Source organism: Monodelphis domestica, chromosome 4, assembly GCF_027887165.1.
Source record: "Monodelphis domestica isolate mMonDom1 chromosome 4, mMonDom1.pri, whole genome shotgun sequence".
NCBI lineage: Eukaryota > Metazoa > Chordata > Mammalia > Didelphimorphia > Didelphidae > Monodelphis > Monodelphis domestica.
The window spans coordinates 6,007,584-6,032,570 of record NC_077230.1 but is presented as its reverse complement, the minus strand read 5'-3'; the positions used below and the strand labels follow the sequence as shown (position 1 = coordinate 6,032,570).

Below are 24,987 nucleotides of genomic sequence, written 5' to 3'. Positions count from 1 at the left end.
TTGTGCCTTAGCAAACCCTACAATGAGGCCTCGGTTTATTGATTTGTTGATTGCCCAGACTTAGGAGAAGATTCATAATGGCTGCCTGTGAGTATATGTGTATATGCCTGTATTGTAGGTAAAAACCCAGAGGCCGTCGTTCACTGTTGGTCAGCATTTCCCCATTGCTTTCTGGGAGGAAGACGGAGGCTTCCCTCCATGCTCAATATCTGCTCTACACTGGAAGTGCCTCTTCCAGGAAGCCTGAGCCGATCACAATGGAACGAGGAATCTCTTAACAAAGTGAACACAAAGACAAGAAGACGTGGACCATATTGTCGGGGAAAAGGCAGCTGGGACGCGTCCTGCCGGATTCTCCTAGACGGGATTGTGGTCGCACCCTTGTTTGTGTTTGGCATCGCTGCTGCCCTGCAAATCTCAGGGATTGTCTCCACCTCGTTCCCTGGTCCCCACCCTCCTTAAGCCTCCACCCCCAAGCCCCGGCCACCCACGAGCCACTCCTGGCACGGCACCCTTTGGAGGGCCCCTTCTCTCTGTCTTCAGTGTCTCCCCACTCATGACAGTGTGCAGCGGTCAGGGGGGCCCGGCTCCCCCGAAGAGTCTGACTGGCCACCCTTCTCAGCACTGGCTGCCCTTCTAGACGTCCCCTCGTGGCAATGGTCAAGGCTGGTGAACTGAGCTGAAAGAATCCCTTGATGTGTCAGTAAAGTGGACGTCGCTAAGACTCCCTGTGTGCCCGCGCTTGCATTCTACACATAACTAGATGGACTTGTGCTCTCTGACCAAATGGAACCAAAGGTGAAGCGGATGAAGCTTTTCCATTTAGTGACTGGAAGGAGACGGCTGGGCTGCTGATCCTGATAGAGGTCAGGTACGAGGCTGAGGGACTCCGGCAAAGACCCTCACTACACAGAGGAGGTGAGCCAGCACTGAAGTTCTGAGACTCGTCCTGTGACTGCCTGTCCGGCTCCCACCGACACATGGCCTGTATTCCAGAAAGTGCCTCTGCCATGCTCACTGTTAGGGGGCCGTACACGGCCTTTGCTACTTACATATTGTCAAAGGAGGCGCTGAAGGAGCTCACCACCAGGGGAAGATCGCAGAGAATCCAGAGCAAAAGAGAACCCATTCTGTGTTCCAGATGGAGAAGAGTGACTGGAAGAGAGCCTGGGGGTCACCTGCTCTACTGAAGAGAAGACAGCTGAGCAGTCAGTTCCCTCAGAAAGCAGCCCGATGATAATGGCTGCCATTTATAAAATGCTTTAAAGTTTGGGAATTATTTAGCATTTTGTCCTCTGAAAAGCTCTGTGAGGTGGCACTACAGGCACTACTACCCCAACTGTATGGAGGGGGCGCTGTGCTAATGAAATCAAGGTGTTTGTTTGTATCTCCAAAGAAAAGGGAAGACCCTGGAGGGCAGAGCCTTTCCTCAGGCCTGGATATTCTAAGTGAAGCATTGAGGCGTGTCCTCTTCCCTACAGTGCTGTGGAGGAGACACATGCTTGGCTGACTTCAATTCAAAAAGCTCATGAATAGAGAGCCAAGCTAGGCTAGGAAGAGAAGCACAGAAAGGAACTGTTACTCATGAACACGAATATGTGAGTGCGGTGACCTGATTTCTTCTTAGTCTTCCTACAACTTAACCGAGATCCTGTCTTTTATGAATACTGACCTTACCTGACCACAGCTGACTCAGGGCTCAGTAATACTAAGGGAAGGTCACGGCCATTTTTCCAAGGGTTGAAAGGTGTCCCCTGGGATGTGAAAATATATGTAAGGTCTTAAACATTCCCTAGATAAAAAGCCAGAGACAGAATCCTAACCAACACTGACAACTTGGACACGTGCAAATCTTGTTCCTCAATTAGTTCATCTGACTCAGTTTTGCTCCTGGTTAATTTGATGACGTTTATTTCCTGAAGAGACATGTGAGCTTGGGACTGTTTACGCTTGTGCAACTTTTCTGACCTGGAAGGCGTGTGCTACTATGGCTCTACCTTCTTCTGACCTTTGAGGACTTACGGGGAAGGTACAAGATTGCATTTTGTAACACAATGACTTCTTTGCCACGCTGCCATCATTTTGCCCATGAGGAAGAAGCCTCCTTATAACACTAATGATGGTTCGGGGATATTGTTTTCTCAGAGGCAGGAACTTATGCTTGAGCATAATCATAAACTCCGGGCTTTTACTTCTACAATTCTACATTGTAGTAAATATATTTTGGCAATAATTGCCTATCACGTGACCTCGGAGAGGAGCTATTTCTCCTATAACAAGAGTTGCTATTTTTTAGCCCAAGTGTATAACTTGTCAGTTCTTCATATCATATTTAGTCAATTAGTCTAGACCAAAACATAGAGGGTCGCTGAAAGAGATCCAAAATACAGGAAAAGCCAAATGGATGAAGAGTGTACATTTTTCAGACTATGATATAGTTCAATTGGCAAAACCTTGAATTATGACATGAATATCAGGACCTACACCAGTAACTTCTTGAACAGCAAGTTGAATAGAAGAGACCATGATGCTGTACTGAACTTGGCAAACAGTGTAGCCTTTTAATAACCGAAAACTTTGTACGGACCCAAAACCCAAAGTGTTAAAATGTTCTTTCAGTGTGCTCTGTGGTTGCCAATCTTGGAATGTCACCGTTTTTTAAGAGACCCAGTTTCTACAAATGGGAACAACCCTTGTTGGAAGGGTGGCGGGAAAAAAAGCAGTGTTGTTGGATGTGTAAAAGGATACGTTATTTTGGATTTGGATCAAGAAGAAAGTATGTAGGACAAAATGACTGAGAAAGGAAGCTGGGGAGAGAAGATCATGTTTTTGAAATGTTCTAAATGGTTCACAATTTGGTACAACTTACAGCTTCAGCCTAAGTCTTCTGGCTCTGAGATACTTACAGGGTTACTGGCTCTCCTGGGTCTCTCTTACCCTCTGCTCTAGCTGGATCCTGCTGTTTCTTCCTCCTTTCAATTGTTGCTCCTGCACTAAGGGCTCTTTCTAGCTCAGCTCCCGAAGGTACCTTCTCTTCCTCTCTCTACGTGTCTCTCTCTCCCTTACTCTCTCTTGCTCTCTTCACGTCACTGTCAGACGCTTAGCTTTAATCTCTTGGCCTGCCACTTGCATCCTGGGTTCCAAGCTGGCTTCTTTTTTTTGGAAGACGAACAGGATATGTGGGGAAGCTGGGTGGCTCAGTGGATAGAGCACTGGCACTGAAGTCAGGAAGAGTCATCTTCCACAGCTTCAGCTCTCTCCTTATTGGTGGAGATGAAGTCCCTGCCTCACACAAGGGATGGGCCAGAGTGGGCAGAAGAAAGGGCTTCCGTTTTCACTTTTTTACTTTCTTTCCTTTCACTAAGTGTTCAACAACTTGCAAGTGCCTCATTTGGTCATAAGAGAAAACCTGAACGAGGTGAATATTGGTGTCTTTTCACTGTAAACATACCAAAATGATAGGATTCCTGGAAAATAGGAGGGAAATGAATCCTCTTTCTTCGCCCTCTGAGTAGCCTCACCACGAAGCTGCTTCTGGCTTCCCAAGGGGTGCAATATTCACGAGGTGTCTCTAAGGCCTCAGATGCAGTCAGTGATGGCAGCTGCCTGGGCACGTGCATGATATTTGGGGCCATAATCAAGGCACCGAATAGCAGCGAGGATGCTAAATTGAGGTCTGCTTTTTTTCTAAAGAATTTAATATTTTAAAGGTTTTTCCAAGTCACTGTATATGTGGATCTAATGTCCGTATCTTACTAAAGAGGTTTAACGTTCGGTTCTCTTTATGTGGACTCAAAACTCTCCTCTTCATGACCCCGATTTCTCTCGAGGTCTTTGAATTTTAAATAAACACGTACGCATAGTAAAAGAGATATAAAGAAGAGTGAAATATGTATGCTGGAAAATGTCCCCAATAGTCCCGGCGGAGATCCAGGGCAAGGTCCAGGTTAAGCAGGATTTCCCACAGACGGTGAGGCGCTCTGGATGCTCCCTGCTATAGGGCGGCATTATTCTGATGCAAGTCTCGGAACCCCTAAAAAATCCCCACGCAACGTTCTTGTTGCTCACTTGCTTTTCAGTCGTTTGTTTTTTCCGGAGGTGCAGGAGTGCTTGGCCACGTCCTTCTCCAGCTCATTTTACGGAGGAGAACGGAGGCAAACAGGGATGTCTGAGTCTAGATCTCAACTCAGGAGCCTGCCTCACTCCCGGTCTGGCACTCCATCCACTCCATCCTACTGCCTAGAGGACAAAGACTCGGTATATCCTTTTAGCCACCAGGGAAAAGCCAAGGGGATGAAGAACGCCTCTTGTCTAGGGATGGATGGCTGGATAGACAACCTCCAGCTCCTTCATCCCTGCCAACATGACGAGTTTACTGAACTGACACCGGGGTCGCCGAGCATGGACAGACACGGAGAGGCTTGGGAAGGCACCACTGGGGGGGAGAACTGGAATACGTTACTGCCCTATTCACGTATGACGAGGAGTTCTGCACTGAGACGTCAACAGAAGCAATTGCAGGTGCACACAAGGCCTTACAATGATAAATAACATCATCCTATGCCATTGCTACATACCTAGGAATAGACAATATTTATGATATAATTGATGAATGAGCAAGAGCGTTGAGGCACATATTTCCTGTTGGTATTTCTCTAAAATAATCTTTAGGTTAATTGATTTTATTTGGGGTTGATGGCTTTAGTTTTGGTAGTCATAGCAAGAATTGGATGAAGCATGTAAATATTAAAGCTGATGATTATTTAACAAAATAATCAGGAAGATTGATACCTTGCCTCCTTCCGAAAACGTTGTCCCGTCCAGAGCTCTTTTCCACGTGATTTCAGGAATGGGTTCTCCTTCTGCCTCACATATAAGGGTTATCTGACCGTTCTCAAAGGTTGTTTCATTTTTAAGTTGTATTATGTGAGGCTGTACTGTAAAAATAAAATGTATGTGTACTTGAGTCAGCTTATCCTGGCATTTAAAGTAACATTCCTAACTCTTAGGACACACTCAATAGGATTCATAAAATTACCCTTATGATGGTTGAATTATTTAGTTATCTAGTATGGAAAAATAAACAAAATACTCATACATTAAATTATTTTTTGAAGATAATCCGATGCCATCATATTTATAAGACATTATGGTTGACTTAAATACAATTATACATGGGCCATATTTAACACTTGCTTCCAAAATGGTGCCAATATTTATTTTGAGATTCATCAAAGGGCTTGGTAATTTAAAACGAGTACAATCTAACCCTATGAAGCCTACTTTTCAGCGATTTTCCTTTTTCTTCCCTTGATATTTTCTCTTCTAAAGGCGAAATGATAGATAATAAAGATGCCCCTGACACAGAGCTATCAAATACATTTTAAAGCTTTTCAATGATTTCCCATAAGAGGAAATTATTGTCACCCATCTCAGATAACACTAACGATGGCACTGACTACAGGTTTACACTTCCTCAAAAACAAGTTGGCAGTGTGTTGTTGCTGTCTAGAACGAAGTATGTTTTGATGTTTTCTTAAGTGACGCAAACCCCAAAATCTGATGCAATATCGTCTTGATCTTAATAAGGATTTATTTCATTTCTAAATTCCTCAAATGCTCTTTAACTGAGTGGTGAGAAGAAAACAATGTTTAATGCTTTAGATGTAGTAAATCATGTTTTTACAGGGAACTGAATATTGGACATTCAGATATGGCTGATATTACTGGGAAAAAGAAAACATATATATTGTGATATTTAATCATTCTATAAGTCACTAAGACTTAGTAATAGCCAATCAATTCCTTTTGCAGTGTCATTTGCATATACTGAAGTATTATTTTTATGGACTAAGCTAATTAAATAAAAGTTATCTTTTTAAAGGAGTGAGAGGAGCCCCGCGAGGGCTAACAAGAGAATCTTTTAACGCTCTCTCAAATACGACGACTTACCGAATACTTCACAGCTACTTATTACTTGGTTCTGCCAGCATCCTCCAAGGATGAGTTTTATTTCCTTGACAGGGTAGTAAAGGGAAGCACACAGAGGGGAGGTCTCGCAGCTGATTCATTTCTGAGCCTGGATTTTGAGTCAGGTTTTCCTGATTCTCCCATGTTGTTTTATGCCAAATGGCAAATGAAATTTGCATGAAGTTCTGGTTTACCGTAATTATCCCGATAGAAGCACACCCTTGGATCACATGATCTATCTATATATACATATAATATCGTTTCAGGACAGATTTCAAACAAGTCAAATCTGGATTTCTATAATGGCTAACAGTGCCATTTAAAAGCTCACAAATCTCTAGCAGCCCCTCCAGACTGAGAGCCCACAGCTCTCAATGGGCCCATATTCAGGTGCTGGCCTATCTCCTTTTCTCTATTTCCTTTTAAATCACCCAAAGAGCCCAATCGATTCCTTTTGTATTCATAATCCAGGCCTCACAACAAGCCTTTTAGAGATGGGGGTCATGTGCCCCCTCCCAAGGGCTAGGGCTCCCCACCTTACCCCACAGGGGGAAGAAGGAAGTGCTGTTGCTGAGTTTAGAGAGGGGGAGGGGAGTGACCCAAGCACTCTGCTCCCCTCCAGCTCTGCTACCTGTGAGCCACCAGCTTCCTTGCTGTGCGCTCCCATTGGGCTACTCAGCAGCGGGGTAGGGGATGTGAAAAAATGTCATCAGGAGTGGTGGAGGGGGGAGGGGGGCAGCTCAGCCCAAGTCCCTGTGCCTTTCTATTGACAAACTCTAGGGGGTTGGGGGTGGGGGGAGAGTGGCCTAGTGCCCATAGAGAGTACTCTGTATGCCATCTTTGGTCCCCACACTGTTCCAGGCCCTGTTTCTCCCCTGTTGCCCAGGCTTTTAACTCTAGCAGAGAGATCCAGTGAAATTTCAATTAGCTTTCTATTCCCATCCCCCTGCTTTGGAAGCCAGGAATGTCAGGCTGCGACGTTATAACTATAGTTTTTATATCACAAAACTAAATATATAGTTTTTTTTTTTTAAACCCTCACCTTCTGTCTTAGAACCAACCCTGTGTACTTGTTCTAAGGCAGAACAGCAGTAACAGCTAGGCCATGGGGGTTAAGGGACTTGCCCAGGGTCACACAGCTGGGAAGTGTCTGAGGCCATATTTGAACCCAGGTCCTCCTGCCTCTAGGTGTAGATCTCAATGTACGGAGCTACCCAGATACCCCCTAAATATATATTCTTATATCTTTATTTCAGGAGATTAGAATTCTTCCAAAAACCTCTCTTTTAAAACACTAAACCTTAAACTTCAAGCCTAAATGCTTAAATTTTACTTTTTGAATTGCATAGTCTATGACAACTCTGGTGATTTAGTTACAAATTTACTTAAAACAGTTATTTAAAACTAGCTTCAGTTCTGTTTATTCTCTAGTAGATCAAATCACCTCTTTAGATAGAACAACGTATTTATCCTCTCCAATAAATGGAGAGAGGTTTATACCGTTTGTTCTTAATCTTAATCCTAGCTGTAAATCTCTAAAAATCCATGAAGATGCTTTTAGCAGTGATAAAAGCCTTTAAACCATAACATATCAAGTTTCAGGTACAAATCCCAATTTTATTTATAATGCCACCTCAATTTTTAATTTTGTCAGGCTGGGTGCAGTCATAAGGCATGGCGCCATTCTAATGGGTCTGTAACAGAACACAAAGCAGAAAACCTATGGTAGTTTATTCCTTTTGTTGAGGCATAAAAAAGGGGGGGTCTACATTCTCTCAGCCCTAGTCAAGAGCTTATAAATCCCTGGTCCATTTAAATAAATAAGTAAGTTCTGTTATACCCAAAGTATTTTTCCACATTAAATTTTACTTATTACTCTTTAGTTGTTCCCTGATTTACACACACTTTTCTCTCTTTCTCTTCCAACCATTAAAGAGTCATTCTAAATGACACAGTTATTTAAATTGCCCCCTACAATCTGTCCTTTTCTCATCCACTTGGTGGTGGTCCTAATAGCCGAGTCCCTTTACTATCAGAATATTTCCCATCACTTTAAGTTTTCATACCATCCAAACCAAGACTTGAGGTCTAGGACACCTTACATCAAAACTTATTCCAGAAGTGGGCTGACTTCCCCTTTGACTAGAGCTAAGAGAAAGAATGGACTAACCTTGATTCTACTTTTGTCCCTACGTGATTTCCCCTCTATGGCCACATTTCTGGAGCCACTCTTCCCCTGAGGACTGCCTGACTCATGTAGGTGGCCTCGCTTCCCCAGCTATTTCTGGTCATGAGTCTGTACTGAACAAAACGTCTTATTTTACCACTATCTCCCTCGTTCTTGATGCTTCCGAAGTGCTTCATGGCAATCAGAGACCGTAGGGGAGGGACAGCAGATCAATGTAGGATACAGGCTTTTTTTTAAACCAGTGTCAAACATAGGACCTACAATACTCCTTAGCAGTATAATTGGGAAATACTTAACAAAATAAATAAAAATACAATAAAGATGATGTTCCTTTTCTATTATTACATTTTTAAAATCAGTGAGTAAGTTGCTCCAGGGATCCTTATGTCTGTACCCTATTTCTAGTTGAGTTCGACACCATTGTTTTGGACTAAATTTGCTCCTGTCATAGTATTACAGCACACTGATCATGATTTGCACTTACATAACGTCTTAGATTGGCTTAGGCTTCAAAACAAGATTATTCGTAGGCCATTCATGCTTTGGTAAGTGAAATTGAAAATCTGGCTATATTTTTGGTATATTAGAGTTAGAAGTTTCCTAGCTCTGAAAATCAAAAATTCATGCCTCCAACAAGACTCTTAAATGATACCTTAATAAACAGAAAAATGCCCATATTCAAAGAAAAGTATAAAACTGCCTTGCAAAGACAATTAGAAATGATGGGGAGGCCATCTATGCTTTTGGAATTTTCCCTTTTCTAAAGTGCTTTCCAATCCTTAAAGCATTATAAATAGGGGCGTCAGTTATACGATCAATAATAAAATTGATAGATGACTACATTCACAGTCTTATCATGCTGACCGAAGACTTAGACAGAAGCAGTCCAATTCTCCCTGTTCATTTAGCTTGTAGTTCATTTCTCCCACTGCCAAACTACTGCTCAGAGTTCAGCAATTTCAATTTCAATCAGCTATAAAATTCCAATCAGCCATTTGGCTACTTTTTAGTATCTCTAAAAACGAATTGACTGGGGGAAAAAGAGGAAAAATAATGTAAATCATTGTCTTGATTTTATTCCTATTGGCTGAATTAGAAAGGTAGATACAAAAGGAGGTCGATGCTCTGTTGAAATAAAATTTAAGATCTCCTTTTGTAAATACTTGCCATGATTAGAATAATTCACTTCTTAGTAGCAGGGCCGGCTCCATCATTTAAACACTCATATGGTGAAATGCTTCTTTTGCAAAGTTCATTTCACATGCAAAGGTCTTGAAAAATAATTTTTTCTTCTTACTTTGCTTTACAGGGATAATGGACTTTAGTGGTATCAGCATCACCGACCTTTCTTCATGATAAACACAAATGAGTTGAATGTTCCATGAAAGAGGATGTCTAGGAGGAGGCAGAGTTCCTCGACACGTCACTGGAGGGATAACATTCCCCCTTTATCTCTTTAGAGATAAAAATAGTAATTATGTGCTGGCTACACTGTGGTCTAGTTAGGAGAACCCCAAAGGCATTTATGATAGAGGGGGATTACGTGGCTGCTCACGTGAAGGAGAAGGGGTCGAAGGAAGCCAAAGCCACTGCGCCATCCTTCGTTTAACACTGTCTGAGTAGCCGGCATCTTATATCTTAGGAATATCTGAGAATACATCAATTTGCCATATTGAACGCTCCAAAAATTAGAACCTCTGATTTCAGCAGGGCACAGAAATGGCCGAGGCAGCTTTCCTAACGGTTTTGAATGGCAAACAGTTGCTTGGGGATGTTTCCCCTCCTCTGGAGGAACACGACATCATTTCAAACACAATTACCAAAAAGTCATTTGTAAAACCTATTAAAGGGGGAGCTGGGTAGCACAGTAGTTGGGGCACCAGGTGGGAGTCCAGAGGACCCGGGTTCAAATTTGACTTCAGGCACTTCCTAGCTGTGTGAGCCCAGGCGAGCCTCTTAATCCCAGCTGCCCAGCCCTTCCTGCTCTTCTGCTTTAGAGCAGATGCGCAGCATTGACTCTAACACAGAAGACAAGAGGTCAAAACGTATATTAAGGGATGTTCGAAAAAAAACGTTTCAGGAAACCAATCCAAGGAAACGCCCACTTCATGCCAGCTGAACTTCTGCTCCTCTGCGTAGTGTTGAAGCAATGTTCGACAAAGCAGGCGGGCAAGCCACAACTCTAAAGCCGCGTACATGAACTTTAGTGCATGGCGAAGAGAGCGATGATACTCCCACGCGAAGAGGGAGCGCCCTTCAGCACAGCGGATTTCAAGAACCTCCCCAACACTGCCACGGGGCGCTCCACTAAGCCGGCCACATCCCGACAACTAGCCACCTCGACAGCTCTTCTCCCTACCAAGGATGATTTTCACTTGCAGGAAGAGGATCTCGGAGGGATAAATCAAGGATCAGTGCTGACACACGGCAGCCTTTTCCTGACTGATACCCATGTCAACAAGTGGCAATAGAGCTCATCCCATACACAGAGTTTTGGGAACACATTTTTAAGCCAATGTTTTAATTCATTGCTATCTAAATGGAGGGAGGGTAATAAAGCAATCAGCTTATACTTACCAAAGACTTGTAGGAATGACTGCTTTTCATCTTTTCCTGCCATATTTGTGGCTCTACAGACATAAGAACCCCCATCACTATTTATGATGTTCCTGACAGTTAGTTCAGTATTGTTTCTTTTCAATGTGTATTTTTCATTGTCTTCAATAAGCTTGCCATTCCTGAGAGAGAGGGAGAGAGAGACATAGAGGGAGAGAGAAAGGGAGAGAGAGGGAGAGGGAGAGGGAGAGGGAGAAAAACAGAGAGGGGAGGAGAAAGGGAGACAAGGAGAGAAAGAGAGAGAGGGGGGAGAGGGAGAGAAGGAGAGACAGAGAAGGAGAGAGAGACAGAGAGGGACAGAGAGAGGGCAAGAGAGACAGAGGGAGAGAGAGAGAGAGGGAGAGGGGGAGAGAAAGGGAGAGAGGGAGAGAAAGGGAGAGAGGGAGAGAAAGAGGAAGAGAGGGAGAGAGAGACAGAGACAGAAAGTCAGAGACAGAGAGAGGGGGGAGAGAGGGAAAGAGAGAGGCAGAGAGAGGGTGAGAGAGAGAGAGAGAGAGAGAGAGAGAGAGAGAGAGAGAGAGAGAGAGAGAGAGAGAGAGAGAAGGAGAGACAGAGAGGGAGAGAAGGAGAGAGAGAGAGAGGAGAGAGAGAGAGAGAGAGAGGCAAAGGTAAAGAAGGACTTTGTCTCCATTTTTGTTTTAGTTTGACAAAAGGAAGACATTACACAATGGACCCAATAAGCCAAACGCTAGGAATAGGAATATAAATATAAAAGTGAGATACTCTGTACCCTCAGATAAATATAGGAGGCAATATGTTATAAGCTTGGCAGAGGAATGACACAGTAAGGATGGAGTTTTCCAGTTATTTGGACCTCTGGTAAAGTAGATGATGTTCTCTCAGTTTAAAAGAGTAAATAAAACAGCTGGTGGAAAAAAGTTTAAGTCTGGCCTCAGACACTTCCCAGCTGTGTGACCCTGGGCAAGTCACTTAACCCCCATTGCCTAGCTCTTACTGCTCTTCCACCTTAGAAACAACACACAGCATTGATTCTGAGATGGAATGTAAGTGTTAGGTAAAAAAAAACAAAAGAGTAAAATAGCTAGCTCTTTTGAATAATAATCAACTAATAGCTGTAAAGAACTCTGAAAACTGAAGTGAGCAGAACCAGGATAACATTGTACATAGTAACAGCAATATTATAAGAACGATAAGCTTAAAATTACTCAGATCAAGACAATAATCCACTATTATTCCAAATGACTTTCGATAAGAATTACCTCTAGATGATGAACTCTGAGAGCAGACTGAAGCATTATAGTTTTAATTTTCTCTATTTTTCTTTCTTTTTTTTTGTAACATGACTAATATGGAAATAAGATGTATGTGACTTCACCTGTATGTATAATGGGTATCATATTGCTTGCCTTCTCAATGGGTGGGGGAATTGCTTTAGAAGGGGAGAGAATTGGGAACTCAAAAATTTTAAAATATTAAAAACAAGATGAAATAACAAAATTCATCTGAACGAAGCAAAGGTCACAAAATTCAAGAGAAACAATGGAAGAAAACAGGAAGTAAGGGAGCCTTAATAATGTCAAATCTCCACGACTCCTGCAAAATTATAATGACCCAAACTATTTTTAATGGTCTAAAAAATAGAAAACTTGATCTATGGAACATACTTGGTTGAACAGGACCGGGAAGTAATCAAACAGTGTTGGTCAGTGCTCAATAAAACCAAAGATACTAGTTACTGGAGGAAGTACTTCCTATAAAAGCCCACTGAACCAACTGTGAAGCATTTTTGGCAGAGATGAGGTTTAGACCCACATCTCACATTGTGTGCCACATTCTACAAATAGCTACAGAGTCTAAAAAGAAAAGTCACAAATGAAAGGCAAATGGAAATTTTCGTTCTCTTTACAACCATGGAAGAGGTGAGAGTTCTTCACTAAATAAGGGATGGCTCTGAGTACATAAAATTGAAAAGTTTGCAGAGGAAAAATCCGTATGTAAGAATGAGAAGGTGGAATGAATGAGGGAATGACTGAATGAATGAATAAAATATTTCAGTAAGTATCTCTCCCATAGTGTCAATCCAGAAGCACGAGGAAGACAAATAAGAAAGCAAAAGTTTCAAGGAGTTCACTTTCTATTTGAGGGACATAAAACACACCCAGAGGTTTGGCTGTAACACAGAAGGCAACACCTCTGGCTCTGGAGGGAACAGCAGTGAGGAAAGGGAAAATCCACTGAGTCAGGTTATGGGGGCAGGAAAGATAGTCAATCACGGAAGTCAACTTCCATTCTACAAGAAGGGCCACGGCTGGAAATTCTCTGGTCATGGAACAAGGACTAAAGGGATACCGAAGGTGTGAATAGTCATGTCTAAGTGTAAGGGAGGGAAGGACTCCAAAACCTTGAGGAGGAAGGCATAGATTTGAGAAGAATTAGAGCAGATTGGAATGGAGGCTCTGGCTTCCCTTTTCCTGTGTGTGAGGTGGGAGAAGGAACTCTTGTTGTGTTCCTGTCATTTTTGTCTTGGAAAGGTCTAATATATGAGATAAATATGCAGGGACAAGAACCTCCTTAGAAAAATAGTCAAATTGTATGAATAGGCAATTTTTAAAAGAAGACATAAAATAGATCAAATACATTTTTTAAATTCTCAGAATCTCTTATGATGAGAAAATATAAATGAAAACAACTCTTGGAGATCCACCAAAGATGACAAAGGAAGAAAATGGAAATTTTTGGAAATTTTTTGGGGAAGAGAAACACACACTAATGGAACACACTTGGTGGAGCTGTGAATTAATCCTAATATTCTGGAAAGCAATTTGGATCTATAGCCTAAAGATCACTAAACTATATGACCTAATAATACTGCTACTAAGCATATATCCCAAGAAGTTAAAGATAGAGGAAAAGAGACCTATTTTTTTTCTGATTCTTCCTTATCTAGTCCATTTCATTGATATTCTTTTTTTCTCTTTTAAATCATTACCAAATTGTTTTGATGATAACTGATTTATATGAGAATGTGGAAACACTGAGAATGCCTGGTATAGGATAAGAGAATGGCCTTAAAGACATGAAGAAATGGGTTCTAGTCACTTTTCTGTCTTACAGGGGCTCTGGGATTCTGGGCAGGTCATTTAGCTTTTTAATACTCTAGGCAGAGAAGATAACTTATATTGTCTGAGAGAGTTCCTTCCCCTGGGACTTCTCCGTATCCGTGAAATCACAGGTCTAGTACTTAATTCCCTTTGGAAGTAAAATTCTTCTTTACTGATTCTCTGGGGTTTTCTAACTCATTTTTATCCACACATTTAGTCTCATATCCCATCAACAAAAACATTTTTGATCAGCATGCCAATATATGTATATATTATGTACATTACAAAACAGAAATATAAATGTAAAAAGAAACAAAATATTTTAAATGATCTATTAATAATATAGAAAGACAATTTTATCTATTGACAATATAAAAAGTAATCTTATTCTCCCTAAAAAATACAATGTATTTTTGGTCAGAACAATGTGACTGAAAACTTTTGAAAATTTTGGTTTGATACAGCAATTCAAATGTCTAGGTCTAACCAGTTTATTTTGATATTTTTAAATGAATTGGTTATTGTATTTGGATTTAATAACTATTATATAGGAAAAATATATCAAACAAACAAGTAGACCCAAATGTAAGAAGTACATTATTGTCTGTACTTACTAAATCATGATACTAATTTTAAAATCCCATTCCATTAATTATGCAAAGCTTTTGATTAATATCTTGCTAGTAAATCTTCATATTCTCAATTTTTATTATCATCAGCAATCTCTTAGAATGATATATTGTAATAAAAGCAAGCATTGATGGGTTATATTGCCAGTTATTAGAGATAATATATATATTATTTTTATGCATACACAATTTGATCAAATTGAAAAGAAAATGTTCTAGCCAATCAATCTCAATAATGCAGAAGTTCCTTCAAAAGCACCATACAAGTGATTGATTTCACAAATTTCATTGGTGAAGGAGGAAAGATTAAATTTAGTGCTAGTTTTCTGATTAGCTTTTGAAAACAAAACTTACCTATACCAGCTGATATTTGGCTCAGGGGAGCCAGTAGCCCTACAAGAGAATATCATGTCTTCTTGTCGATCTGCAGTAGCATTGAAGAATATAAGTGGCATTGTAATTGCTGGTGGAACTAAGAAAGACAAGAAAATTATATCTAAAGTAAATATTTTTTTTAAATCACCATTGCCATCGATCATTAAAAAATAATGACCTTTGCAAATTAGTTGTACAAAGATATCAAGTGCTCTCTCTGAATATAAATACAAGCCTAGTTTCTTTTCTACACAAGTATGTATTTATATGTATATATATATGTATATATATGTATATATATATACATATATATATATGGGCACTCAGCTTTTAGGCAATTAACTCAATCTTCCAAACCTTTTCATCTCTCCTCAAACCTTCCACAATTCCTCTCTCCTTCCCTTCCAAGCTTGCTTCATATTTTACTGCAAACATTCAGGCTGTTCTCTGGGACCTCCCTCTCTTCTGGCCTCCTCCTCATCTCCTTTCACTCGGATCACTATTTCCTTTACCCTTGCCTCCTGTGAAGAGGCGGCTCATCTCTTCCTTCTAGAATGGTGATCCCATTCCATCCTGTCTTCTTCAGCAGGCCATCCTTCTCTTTCCATCTCTACTCTCTCAATTATCATTAATCTTTCCAAGGTTACTGGACTGCTTCCCAACTGCCTACAAAGAACCCCTTGTCTCCATCATCCTCAAAACCCCCCTTGATTCAAAGAACAGACCAATCCCTACTCCAAAAGAGCTTATATTCTAATGAGGGAGACAATGATCAAATATAAATACACCAAACCTAAATAAAGTTAAATACAAATAAATAAAGAGTAGTTTCATCTATGGGGAGGAGGACACTGGCAATTAAGACTTCAAGGCCTGCACCTTGAAGAAAGGGCTTCTATAAAGCAGTGATTTCAAACAGAAAAGGCAAGGAGATGGGAGAGGGAGAGGGTCACCGATGAGGAACAGAGAAGGCAAGAGCTCGCGGAGTGTGAGGACAGGAGTGAAGATCAGGGAGGCTAGAAAGACAGACTGGAGGCAGGAAAAGCCAAACAGAGTCCTTTATAGTTTATCTCTGAGACAGCAGTAAACTATTGAAATGGATGGAATCCCTGGAGGGTTTATGGCCAACCATGAACGTTAAGGAACATTTTGGCGTAGGGCAAATTGGCCTGGGAGAGAGTTGAAGCAGAGACCAGTTAGGAGGTTAATAATCTGGGGAAGGGAACAAAGGACTGAACTGAGGCGGTAGGAGCTGTATGAGCAAAGAGATGCTCAGATGAAAGAGAAATGGTGAAAGTGTTTACATCTGGCAATGGAATGGTTATGGAGGACAGAGAGTAAGCTCAGAGAACACGGAAATGATAAACTTGGTAGATCAAAAGCATAGCGACGCCATCAACGGAAAAAGGCAAATGTGAACGAGAGAAGGATTTGGGGCCAAAACATCCTCTTTAGTTTTAGATACACAACAGAGTGGTGATGCCAGTTAGGTCCAATAGAGAACTGGACTGAAGGTAAGTGGAGAGATCAAATTCGCAAGTCTTTTGCAGAGAGAAAATAGTTATGTCCAGAGTAGTTGGTGAGGTTACTAAAACAGGGAGTGTAGAAGGTAAAGAAAAGAGGATCTTAGGGGGGCAATAAGGTTGAGGAGTCAGCAAAAGAGACTAAAAAGGGGAGGCACCTAAGTGACTCAGTGGATTGAGAGCCAGGATTAGAGAGTCCTGAGTTCAAAAATGGCCTCGGACACTTCCCAGCCGTGTGACCCTGAGCAAGTCACTTAACCCCCATTGCCTAGCTCTTACCATGCTTCTGCCTTGGAACCAATAAATTTGGAATAAATAAATTTATTCATTTATTTACCAATTACACATAATAACAAAGTTTCCCATAAGTTTTCTGAAGTTATATGATCTAAATTGTCTCCCCCCTTCCTTCCTTCCTTCCTTCTCTCTTTCTAGAGCTGGCAAGCAATTCACTCTGGGTTATCCATGCAATACACAGTATTGATTCTAAGATGGAAGGTAAGAGTTTAAATTTAAAAAAGAGAGACACTAAAAAGGAAGAGGAAACCAGGTGGGAGCATCAAGGAGAAAGAGAACAGTGTGACAATAACACAAATGATGAGTATCCAGGAAGAATGGTCAACACTGTCAAATGTAAGAGACGGAACAAGAAGTAAGAGAACTGAAAAAAGATCATGAGCTTTGGCAGTTACAAGACTATTGTTAGTTTGAAATAGTGTAGTTTCAGGTGAGTAATATGGATCAGAAGTCAGATTATAAGAGTTAAGCAAGAACAAATGAAGTGGAAGCAGTAAGTGTAGACTGCTTTTTTCCAAGAGTTTGAATTAGAAAGGCAGAAAAATATAGACTGAAACTGAGAGAGAAGAGTAGAATCAGGTGAAAGTTTTTGTTTGTTTGTTTTTTAATGTCTGGGGGAGATCTGGACACATTTCAAGTCAGTATGGAAGGAAACAACAAAAATAGGAGGAAAATTCAAGAAAGGAATAATTGAAGACATAACCTGGTGGAGAAGACAAGGAAAGCATGGAATCAAGAACATAAGCAAAATGACTGGTCTTGGCAAGGACGAAGGCCATCCCTGTCAGAAACTGAGAAAAAAGGAGGAGAAGAGAGTTGGAGATGATGCCAAGATGTGCTGAGATGAAGAGAAAGGGAGCAGAAGAGAGTACATTTCAAATGATCTTACTATTACTGCAAGTGAGAGGAGGGAAGCGTACAGGAAGTTTAAAAAGGGAAGAAATTGGAATAGCCTCAGGGGCAAGACAGGAAATCAAAAAGGAATGAAAGCTGGTTTGCTGCAATAACGGTCCAGTTGAGATTGGATTAGATGAATTTAGAATGTACCTGGACAGGCCCTCTGAGACTTGCTCTAGCTGTGTTCAGCGCCATGACTAAGAATGGAGGAAGCAGAGAGTTTGGCGAATGAAGAGCGACATAGAACAAGGGAACAAGGAATTTGAGAGAAGGTGATGAAGCAATTAAGGGGGTGACCTTGTATTCTCAAAGCCTATGCCAGTAAGACATAATTTCTTTTAATTTCTCTAACTCTGGAATGGTTTCAAATATTTTCTTGGCAAGAGACTGAGTTTTTGATTGAGGACAAAGCTAGATAAGCATGGAGAGATTTAATACAACTTGGTTGTCCAGTAAATGATGGCAACGAAAAATCCTATATCTGGGGATCCTTGATCTTGATGAACTGCTCATGGACTCAAGTGGTCCTATAGAAAACTACAACTTGTGAGCCAAGCTTTGTTGCATGGAATGAAGTGATAGACAAATTCTCTGGCTCCATAGTGTTTCTCCATTATATTACGTTTTCCTTTGCTTGGCTGAGGAGATGTGCTCAGCTCTTTCATTATTACTGGCACATACAAGGTTTAGCTACTATGAAGAAGTGCAGTATTATGGCTGCATTACTGTTCAGAAACTTAAAGAAGTGGTTACTGAAAGCCTTTGAAGTTTCCTGATGTCTCATGGAAACTTGCTCAATTCTAATTTTTAGAAAGTGTTTTCTATAGTGTACTTGCCTCCTTTTTTATTTGGCCAATTCTTCTTTTTAAGATTTTGCTTTCTTCAGAGTTTTTTTTTTGTGTGTCTCCTTTATCAAGTTAACTATTTTTTCATGATTTTCTTGTATCACTCTCATATCTTTTCCCAATATTTCTTCTACATCTTATTTGAGTTTGAAAGTCCTTTTTGAGCTCTTCCAAGAATTCTTTTTTGGGGTCTGAAACCAATTCACACTTTTCTTTGAGGCTTATTAAATACCAGCCTTGATGCTTGTTGTCTTTTTCTGAGTTTATTTTGATCTTCCCTGTTATTATAATAACTTTCTATGGTCAGTTTGGTTTCATTGTTGTTGTTCCTTCATTGTCCTAGACTATTTCTTGACTTTTAACTTTATGTAAAAGTTGGGCTCTGCTCCCAGGCTGGATAAGGCACTGTCTCAAGCTTCACTCTTTTTGTGCTGCTGTTTTCACAGCTAGTTCTGGGGTGAGGGGGTGCTGTAAGTTTTTAGTTCTCCCAAGGTTTTATGATCTGAGACATGTGCTCACTGCTTTCTTGGGCTGGTTTGTAACTAAAAATATTCTTTCCCACCCCAGAAATGTGACCAGGGTCCCCATTCCTGCTAGTGCTCCTTTTCTCCCTGGGACTGTGACCCAGAAACAGATAGGGGCAATACAACAGAGTCCTGTACCTAGTGCCAGAGAGGATTCCCTGTAATCCTCTTTTGATCAGTAGTCCCAACTGCTTTCTTGTCCATGAGCTGAAAGCTCCTAAAGCCACTGCTGCTAATTCAGTCACTAAAAAAGACCTGCTCTGTTGTTTTGCTACCTGGACTGAGCTACCTGCTACCTGCACTAGACTGAGCTCCACTCTCAGCCCAGATCTTTCCTGGTAGTCTTCTAAATTGTCTAAAAAATTGTTTCAACCCCTTCTTGTTTAAAGTAATTTGGAGAGGAATTTTGGAAAGTCCCTACCTTTACTCTGCCATCTCAGCTTCACCGACCTAAGTTTGGATTTTCAAGCCCTTTTCTATTTGCTATACAAATAATTTTCCAATGTTACGGGCATTTTCTTTCATATCCTCCATTTTCCAGCTAATTTGTTACATTCATTGCTCTGAAAATATGCTCCATACTTTATAACTCTGAGGCATTCACCATTCCTTATACCTGAGCATAACGTCCTTCTTTCACCCCTGCTCACTCAAATCCCAATTCTTCAAGATTCAAATTAATACTGATTTCTTCTTAATGAAGCCTTTATAACAGATTCCTTAACTCTTGATATCCAGAGTTAGAAATGTGCTTTCCTTCCTCAAGAGTCTCATAGAACTGACTGTTACCTGAAGCAACTCAGAGGCACAATGGATAGAGTGTGGGACCTGGAATCAGGAAGTCTTTAGGTAATCACTAGCTGGATGACCTGGGAAAGTCACATAACCTCTTTGACCTTAGTTTTATCATTTATAAAGTGGAGCTAATAATAGCAACTCCTACAGGGTATCATGAGGATCAAATTATATAATACAGCTAAATCTTATTTGAAAACCTTGAAGATTTATGTAAATGCTGGCTATCATCATCATCATTGTCGGTGAGCCTTGAATTCATTTAATATGTTTTATTATGTACTGTAATCATTCATGTTTGGTATAGGCTGATATAGCTGCCAACAGCTGTTTTAAAGCAGAAAAAACCTAAAAGCTTATGTAAATGCCAAGAAAGAATAGAGGGGAAAGCTACAGGCTTATGTAAAAAAACATTTTTCCTTGATTTATTCTCACCATGAGGAGCTAGAGGGTCAGAAATAATACTTTACAAGTAGGGGGTCTGTGATACATACAATATTTTTCCTTTTATATTATTACATCCCAGTATTACACTTTTACAAACATAACATGTACCTGCTAATATTAAAATGAAAAAAATTTTAACCTAACTGAATCTTAATAAGATTTACAATATGGATCAATTAAATTTACTTAGCCTGCTAAATAAGAGAAAATATCTACATATAACCATATATCTAATTTTTCAGACAGAAAATGAGATAACAATGGTAAAATATGGCATTTTTAATCTATAATATCAATAGAATTTTAGACTAGGAAAGGATTTATGGATCCATGTGGCACACTTTCTCATTCTGAAATTACAGAACAAGGCCCAGAGAGGTAATGCTGATGAACAAATGTTATAGGATACATTTCTTGACTTACCATGTTGGCCTAATGATTTTTTTTTCTGTAAAACCAAAGTGCAGTCCTTTTAATCAGATAAAATTGATATTGCTACTGAGCGATCACCAAAATAAAAGTAAAAAGGAATTCTGCTGAACTATAAACACATCGACTTTATAGCTTACCATTAACAATAACTATGATATCTCGAAAGTCAATTTCTCCTCTCGCCTCCACTCTTCCTTCACATCTGTATATTCCTTCATCACTTTTGTTGATATTAAGGATCTGGAGATTATTATTTGCTAACATAGCAAATCGATCTGAAAAATGAAGAAAGAGGAAGAAATGGTATGACTAATTGAAGGTAGACTCTGATATGCTTCAAGTGTCAGAGTTAAAGTATGACCCTAACTTTCCACAAAGTTTTATCAATAAAAATGTTAAAATTAAAGTTAAAATGTACTTCAATTAGTTCCAATAAGCTTCAATAAACACGTCCCTCCCCCCTCCCCAAAATGAATTAAATATTTTCTTTCTCGATAACATGGTTAGGCTGTTTATCCTTCTCCCCTCTCTGAGCTGTGTACTTGCATAGATAGATTTCAACAATCATGTACTGGCTAATAATACATAGATATTCCATATATCACTAACCAAACGAAGCCATGTCTGACTACAAAAAGAGGTACATTTAGATTAGAGAAAGAACTGAATAATTCATTAAAGACAACTTTCTTTACAAAACATTTCAACTAATGCATTTCCATATAGTGAGGAAGCAGCTAAATGCCTCCATAATATTCATGGCTATAAGTATGGCGAACCTCTTCAATTTCATTTTGGGACCTTGTGCAGGGCACGATATGCTAAGACCTCAATTCAGGGGTTAGACTAGTTTTTCCTTATACGGTATTGAAACGTCCCACACTATAACTGGCTCAGGTGACTATGGATCAGGCTGCTGATTCAACATCACGGATGCCTGAATGCTAGTACATGAGGGCTGGAGCTCCTGCCTCAGGTAAGCAGAATGACCAACACCCGATCAGGGGAGTTGCCCTCACCTAGAGTGAGCCTGTTGTCTACTCGATAACTTCTGACATTTCTTTTCCTACTTAGCTAAGTAAACTTCCTCTTACTGAATGTTCAATGGATTCCAGTTTCTCATTTAGGTTCCATTTCTGAATTGCAAGGCTTGTCCCGCTCTTAAAGGCTTAAAATGTCATTATTTCACTACAAATGTGTCCCAGGGATAGGCTGTCCTGAGGGCATTTTATTTTTTAGATCTGCACGTATAGCTATCCGCATAATTCGTGAAAAGCTCCATCTTTCATCGCCAACAACAAACTGCTAGTTGGGGAACGTTTTATTTTATGGTTTCTTCCAAATACACAAGCACTCCTAAGATCTTGGATTTTGACGCTGGCCCCACAATTGTGTTGCTTCCAATAATGCTGTTATGATGAAATGATCTGGAGAGACTGCTTTTTGGGGTAAGAATATAAGTTTGTGGATTATATCCATTTTATCGGTTAAGCCAGCATCAAAACAAATAGTGATGTAGGTCTCCATGGCTCTGGACCAGCAAGATCTTACTAAATAGATTCTGAGGCACTCATTCAGCCCTGCCCTTGAACATTCCAAGACATCTGTGATTGGTGATAGCTAATTAAGAGGTGGTCCATCAAACTGCCTGACTCTCTCCATCCCTCCATCACAGGGAGCATGAACACAGGAAACGAACCCTTCATTTAGTAACCAAATTAGGTTTAAAAAGAAGATATTTTTTGGAATTCCTAATGACAGAAAATGCAGAAAGCAGCATCCCGAATATATCTCTGACCCATGACCCAGACCTAGGAATACACAATAATTCTCCCTAATAGAGTGGAATTCATATAGCATACAAAAATATATTCTCACAGTGCAGAGTATCTGAAGGATACACAAAAGTATCTTTTAAAAAACAGTGAAAATCGAGGATGTTAAATCACTGAAAAAAGAACACCAACAATTACTGCGAATCTTAAAAATTCTCAGACTCTACCTTAGAACATTTGGTTAGGACCATTCCCCATTTTAAAACAATGAAAGGACTTTGGTCAGGAATGTGGGAACTCTAACATTACTCCACCCATACTTAGGCATACTTTAGGGGAAGATAAAGTTGTAAACTCCTTACTGAAAAATGAAAAGTACTTAACCCACACTTAAAGTGAAGCAAGAACCCTTAAGCTAGGTCTATTTTTAGATCTAATACCAAGGGGTGCTAAGTACCTATGAAGATCAAATTAATCAGGCAGCTTGCTACGGACAAGATTAGTCTACTCAGGTGTGAATTACTCAAAAGTTTTAGTCTACTCAGGTGTGAATTAAGAATGGTCAGTCCTTTGGAAAACATCTACCATGATTCAGACATAGAAATTTAGGGGAGATGACAGAGGAGAAATTTTTCTTTAAAAGGAAGGGGTTTAGGCCTCTGAGAAAATTCAGCTTTGGAGCTAAATTGGAGGTCAGGAGTCAGAGGAGGCTGCTGGAGCTCACTCTCTTGGTGGCTGAGCTAAACTGGAGGGTGTCTCTGAACACTAGAGTTTTGCTTGGAAGGATCTTGTGGTGAGTGATTAAAGACTGACTTAGTTTTCTCTCTTAAGGAGAAAAGCCTAGGCCATTGGTCTAGGCCCAAGCCCTTTTCCTATCATTTCCTCTCACTCTGTCTCTCTCTCTTTTTTAATTCCTTATTTTGTATTTTTTTCCCATGGCGACCACTTATTTTTGATTTAAATCAAGACACTAAAAATTATCTTTACAGTTTTGGCAATTCAAAGTCTTGAAACCATATTTTTGCGGTCACAGTTTAAGGCAACCACTCTTTTAATTGTAACATTACCAAACTCTATTCCTGCCTTTCAACAATTTATACATGAATCAAAGGCATCCACAGATAAGAGTGATAGAAGCAACAGCTTAACCTCTGCCTCACGAACATTAGGTTAATTTTCCCCTAAAAGGTATTAAGACAATACGTAAGACCAGGCTGTAGACATCACTTCTCAGCCACCAGGAAACAAAGAGCTTCAGCAACTCTCGAAAGTGTGGCTGGTGGATCCCAGATCAATAAAAGGTGTTGCCACAGGGACTCTACTTTTTGAATGTCCTCCTGCCATGACTAAGTATATCTCAATTTAACTGTTGAATAACCTATAAGTAACTTGAGCTACCAGAAAACTGGCTTGAATTGTGCCCAGTCCAGAATACGGGGTATTAGAGAGTAAGCAGATGATCAACAATGAACCACATCATTACCATTTTACAATCAGTGGGAAAATGCAGAAAAATAGTTCTAACTATGCTTATTATTTGCTGTTAGAAGAAAGCACATCTTCTCTCTTTTTTTGTAACAAGGTGTCTTCAAAGGATACAGCAAAATAATTCAAGGTTACTTACAATATATAACTTCAGTGCTTAATAGCCCTCTTATTGTAACATCTGTAAGAATTTTAACTTAGGTTTTATGCTAATATGAAAGTTCTAAAGTAATATTGTGGTCACAGACTTAAAAGAATTACAGCTTAAGTCAAAATGACTTTTAGCAGCTTTATTTACAGCTTTATTAAAAGCGTAGAAGTGGGAAAATGTAGATAAAGAGACAGAAAGTACTGACTAGCTACTAATACTGACTAGCTTTAATCCTAATGTCTCTAGATGGCAAATGCGAATCTCACCAGAATCCAAAGTCCTAATTAGGAAGCCGAAATCCAAAGAGCTGGGAGACACTGAAGAATCCATAGAGAACCTTCAGTGCACACCGGGCTAAGACCACCAAGAATCTTGCGAGAACTCATGCTGAACAGAGTGCCCCCCTGAAGCACCAACAAGCAGAGGGTCTCTTCACTGAAGAACCAAGGAAGGAATCACTCCATCCATCACTTAGGATCCAAGGAAAGATGCTCTTCCTCCAGTCTGGCACACTGACTCAGAGACAGTGACTGCATCCTCGAGCTGGCCTTTTTAAAGCAGTTTTCTTGATGTCAATTGCTGCCGTACCCCCACATTATGGGAACCAATTGCGGTCTTTCAATTTGTCTAGCACTGGAGGGGGGCAGTGTCCTTTTGGAAGTGTGAGCTTACTCTAGTGATGGGCAACCTTTTGAGCCTGGTGTGTCAAAATTCACCAAAAAATCAAGCATAACTCGGGTGGTGTGTCACTTTGAGAAAAAAAAACAACTCATAATTTTGTGATATTTATAGTTTAAATAGCAAAAATATATAATTGCAATATATAACTGTGTTTAATAAACCAAAAACTAATTATTTAACTTACCTACTTGGTGACTTCTTTGTTCATCTGTCAGCCAGTTTCTTTGGTTGGTCTTGATATTATTTAGCTTGTGTGGGGTGCCATGAACTAAGATAAATGAGGGGGAGGGGGAAT

The 24,987-nt window shown here is 40.2% G+C and overlaps 1 protein-coding gene across 5 annotated transcripts in view; it reads right to left on the bottom strand.

The window, feature by feature from the left end:
• NCAM2 (neural cell adhesion molecule 2) overlaps positions 1-24,987 on the bottom strand; it is a 259,192-nt gene that overhangs the window by 128,295 nt on the left and 105,910 nt on the right. For all 5 annotated transcript variants that reach the window (XM_056825986.1, XM_056825982.1, XM_056825983.1 and 2 more), the window contains 4 exons: positions 20,738-20,875; positions 14,820-14,937; positions 10,736-10,896; positions 4,792-4,937 (listed from right to left, as the gene is read on the bottom strand). In XM_056825986.1, coding sequence (XP_056681964.1) covers positions 4,792-4,937; positions 10,736-10,896; positions 14,820-14,937; positions 20,738-20,875 — 563 coding nt within the window. The remainder of the gene's footprint in view (positions 1-4,791; positions 4,938-10,735; positions 10,897-14,819; positions 14,938-20,737; positions 20,876-24,987) is intronic.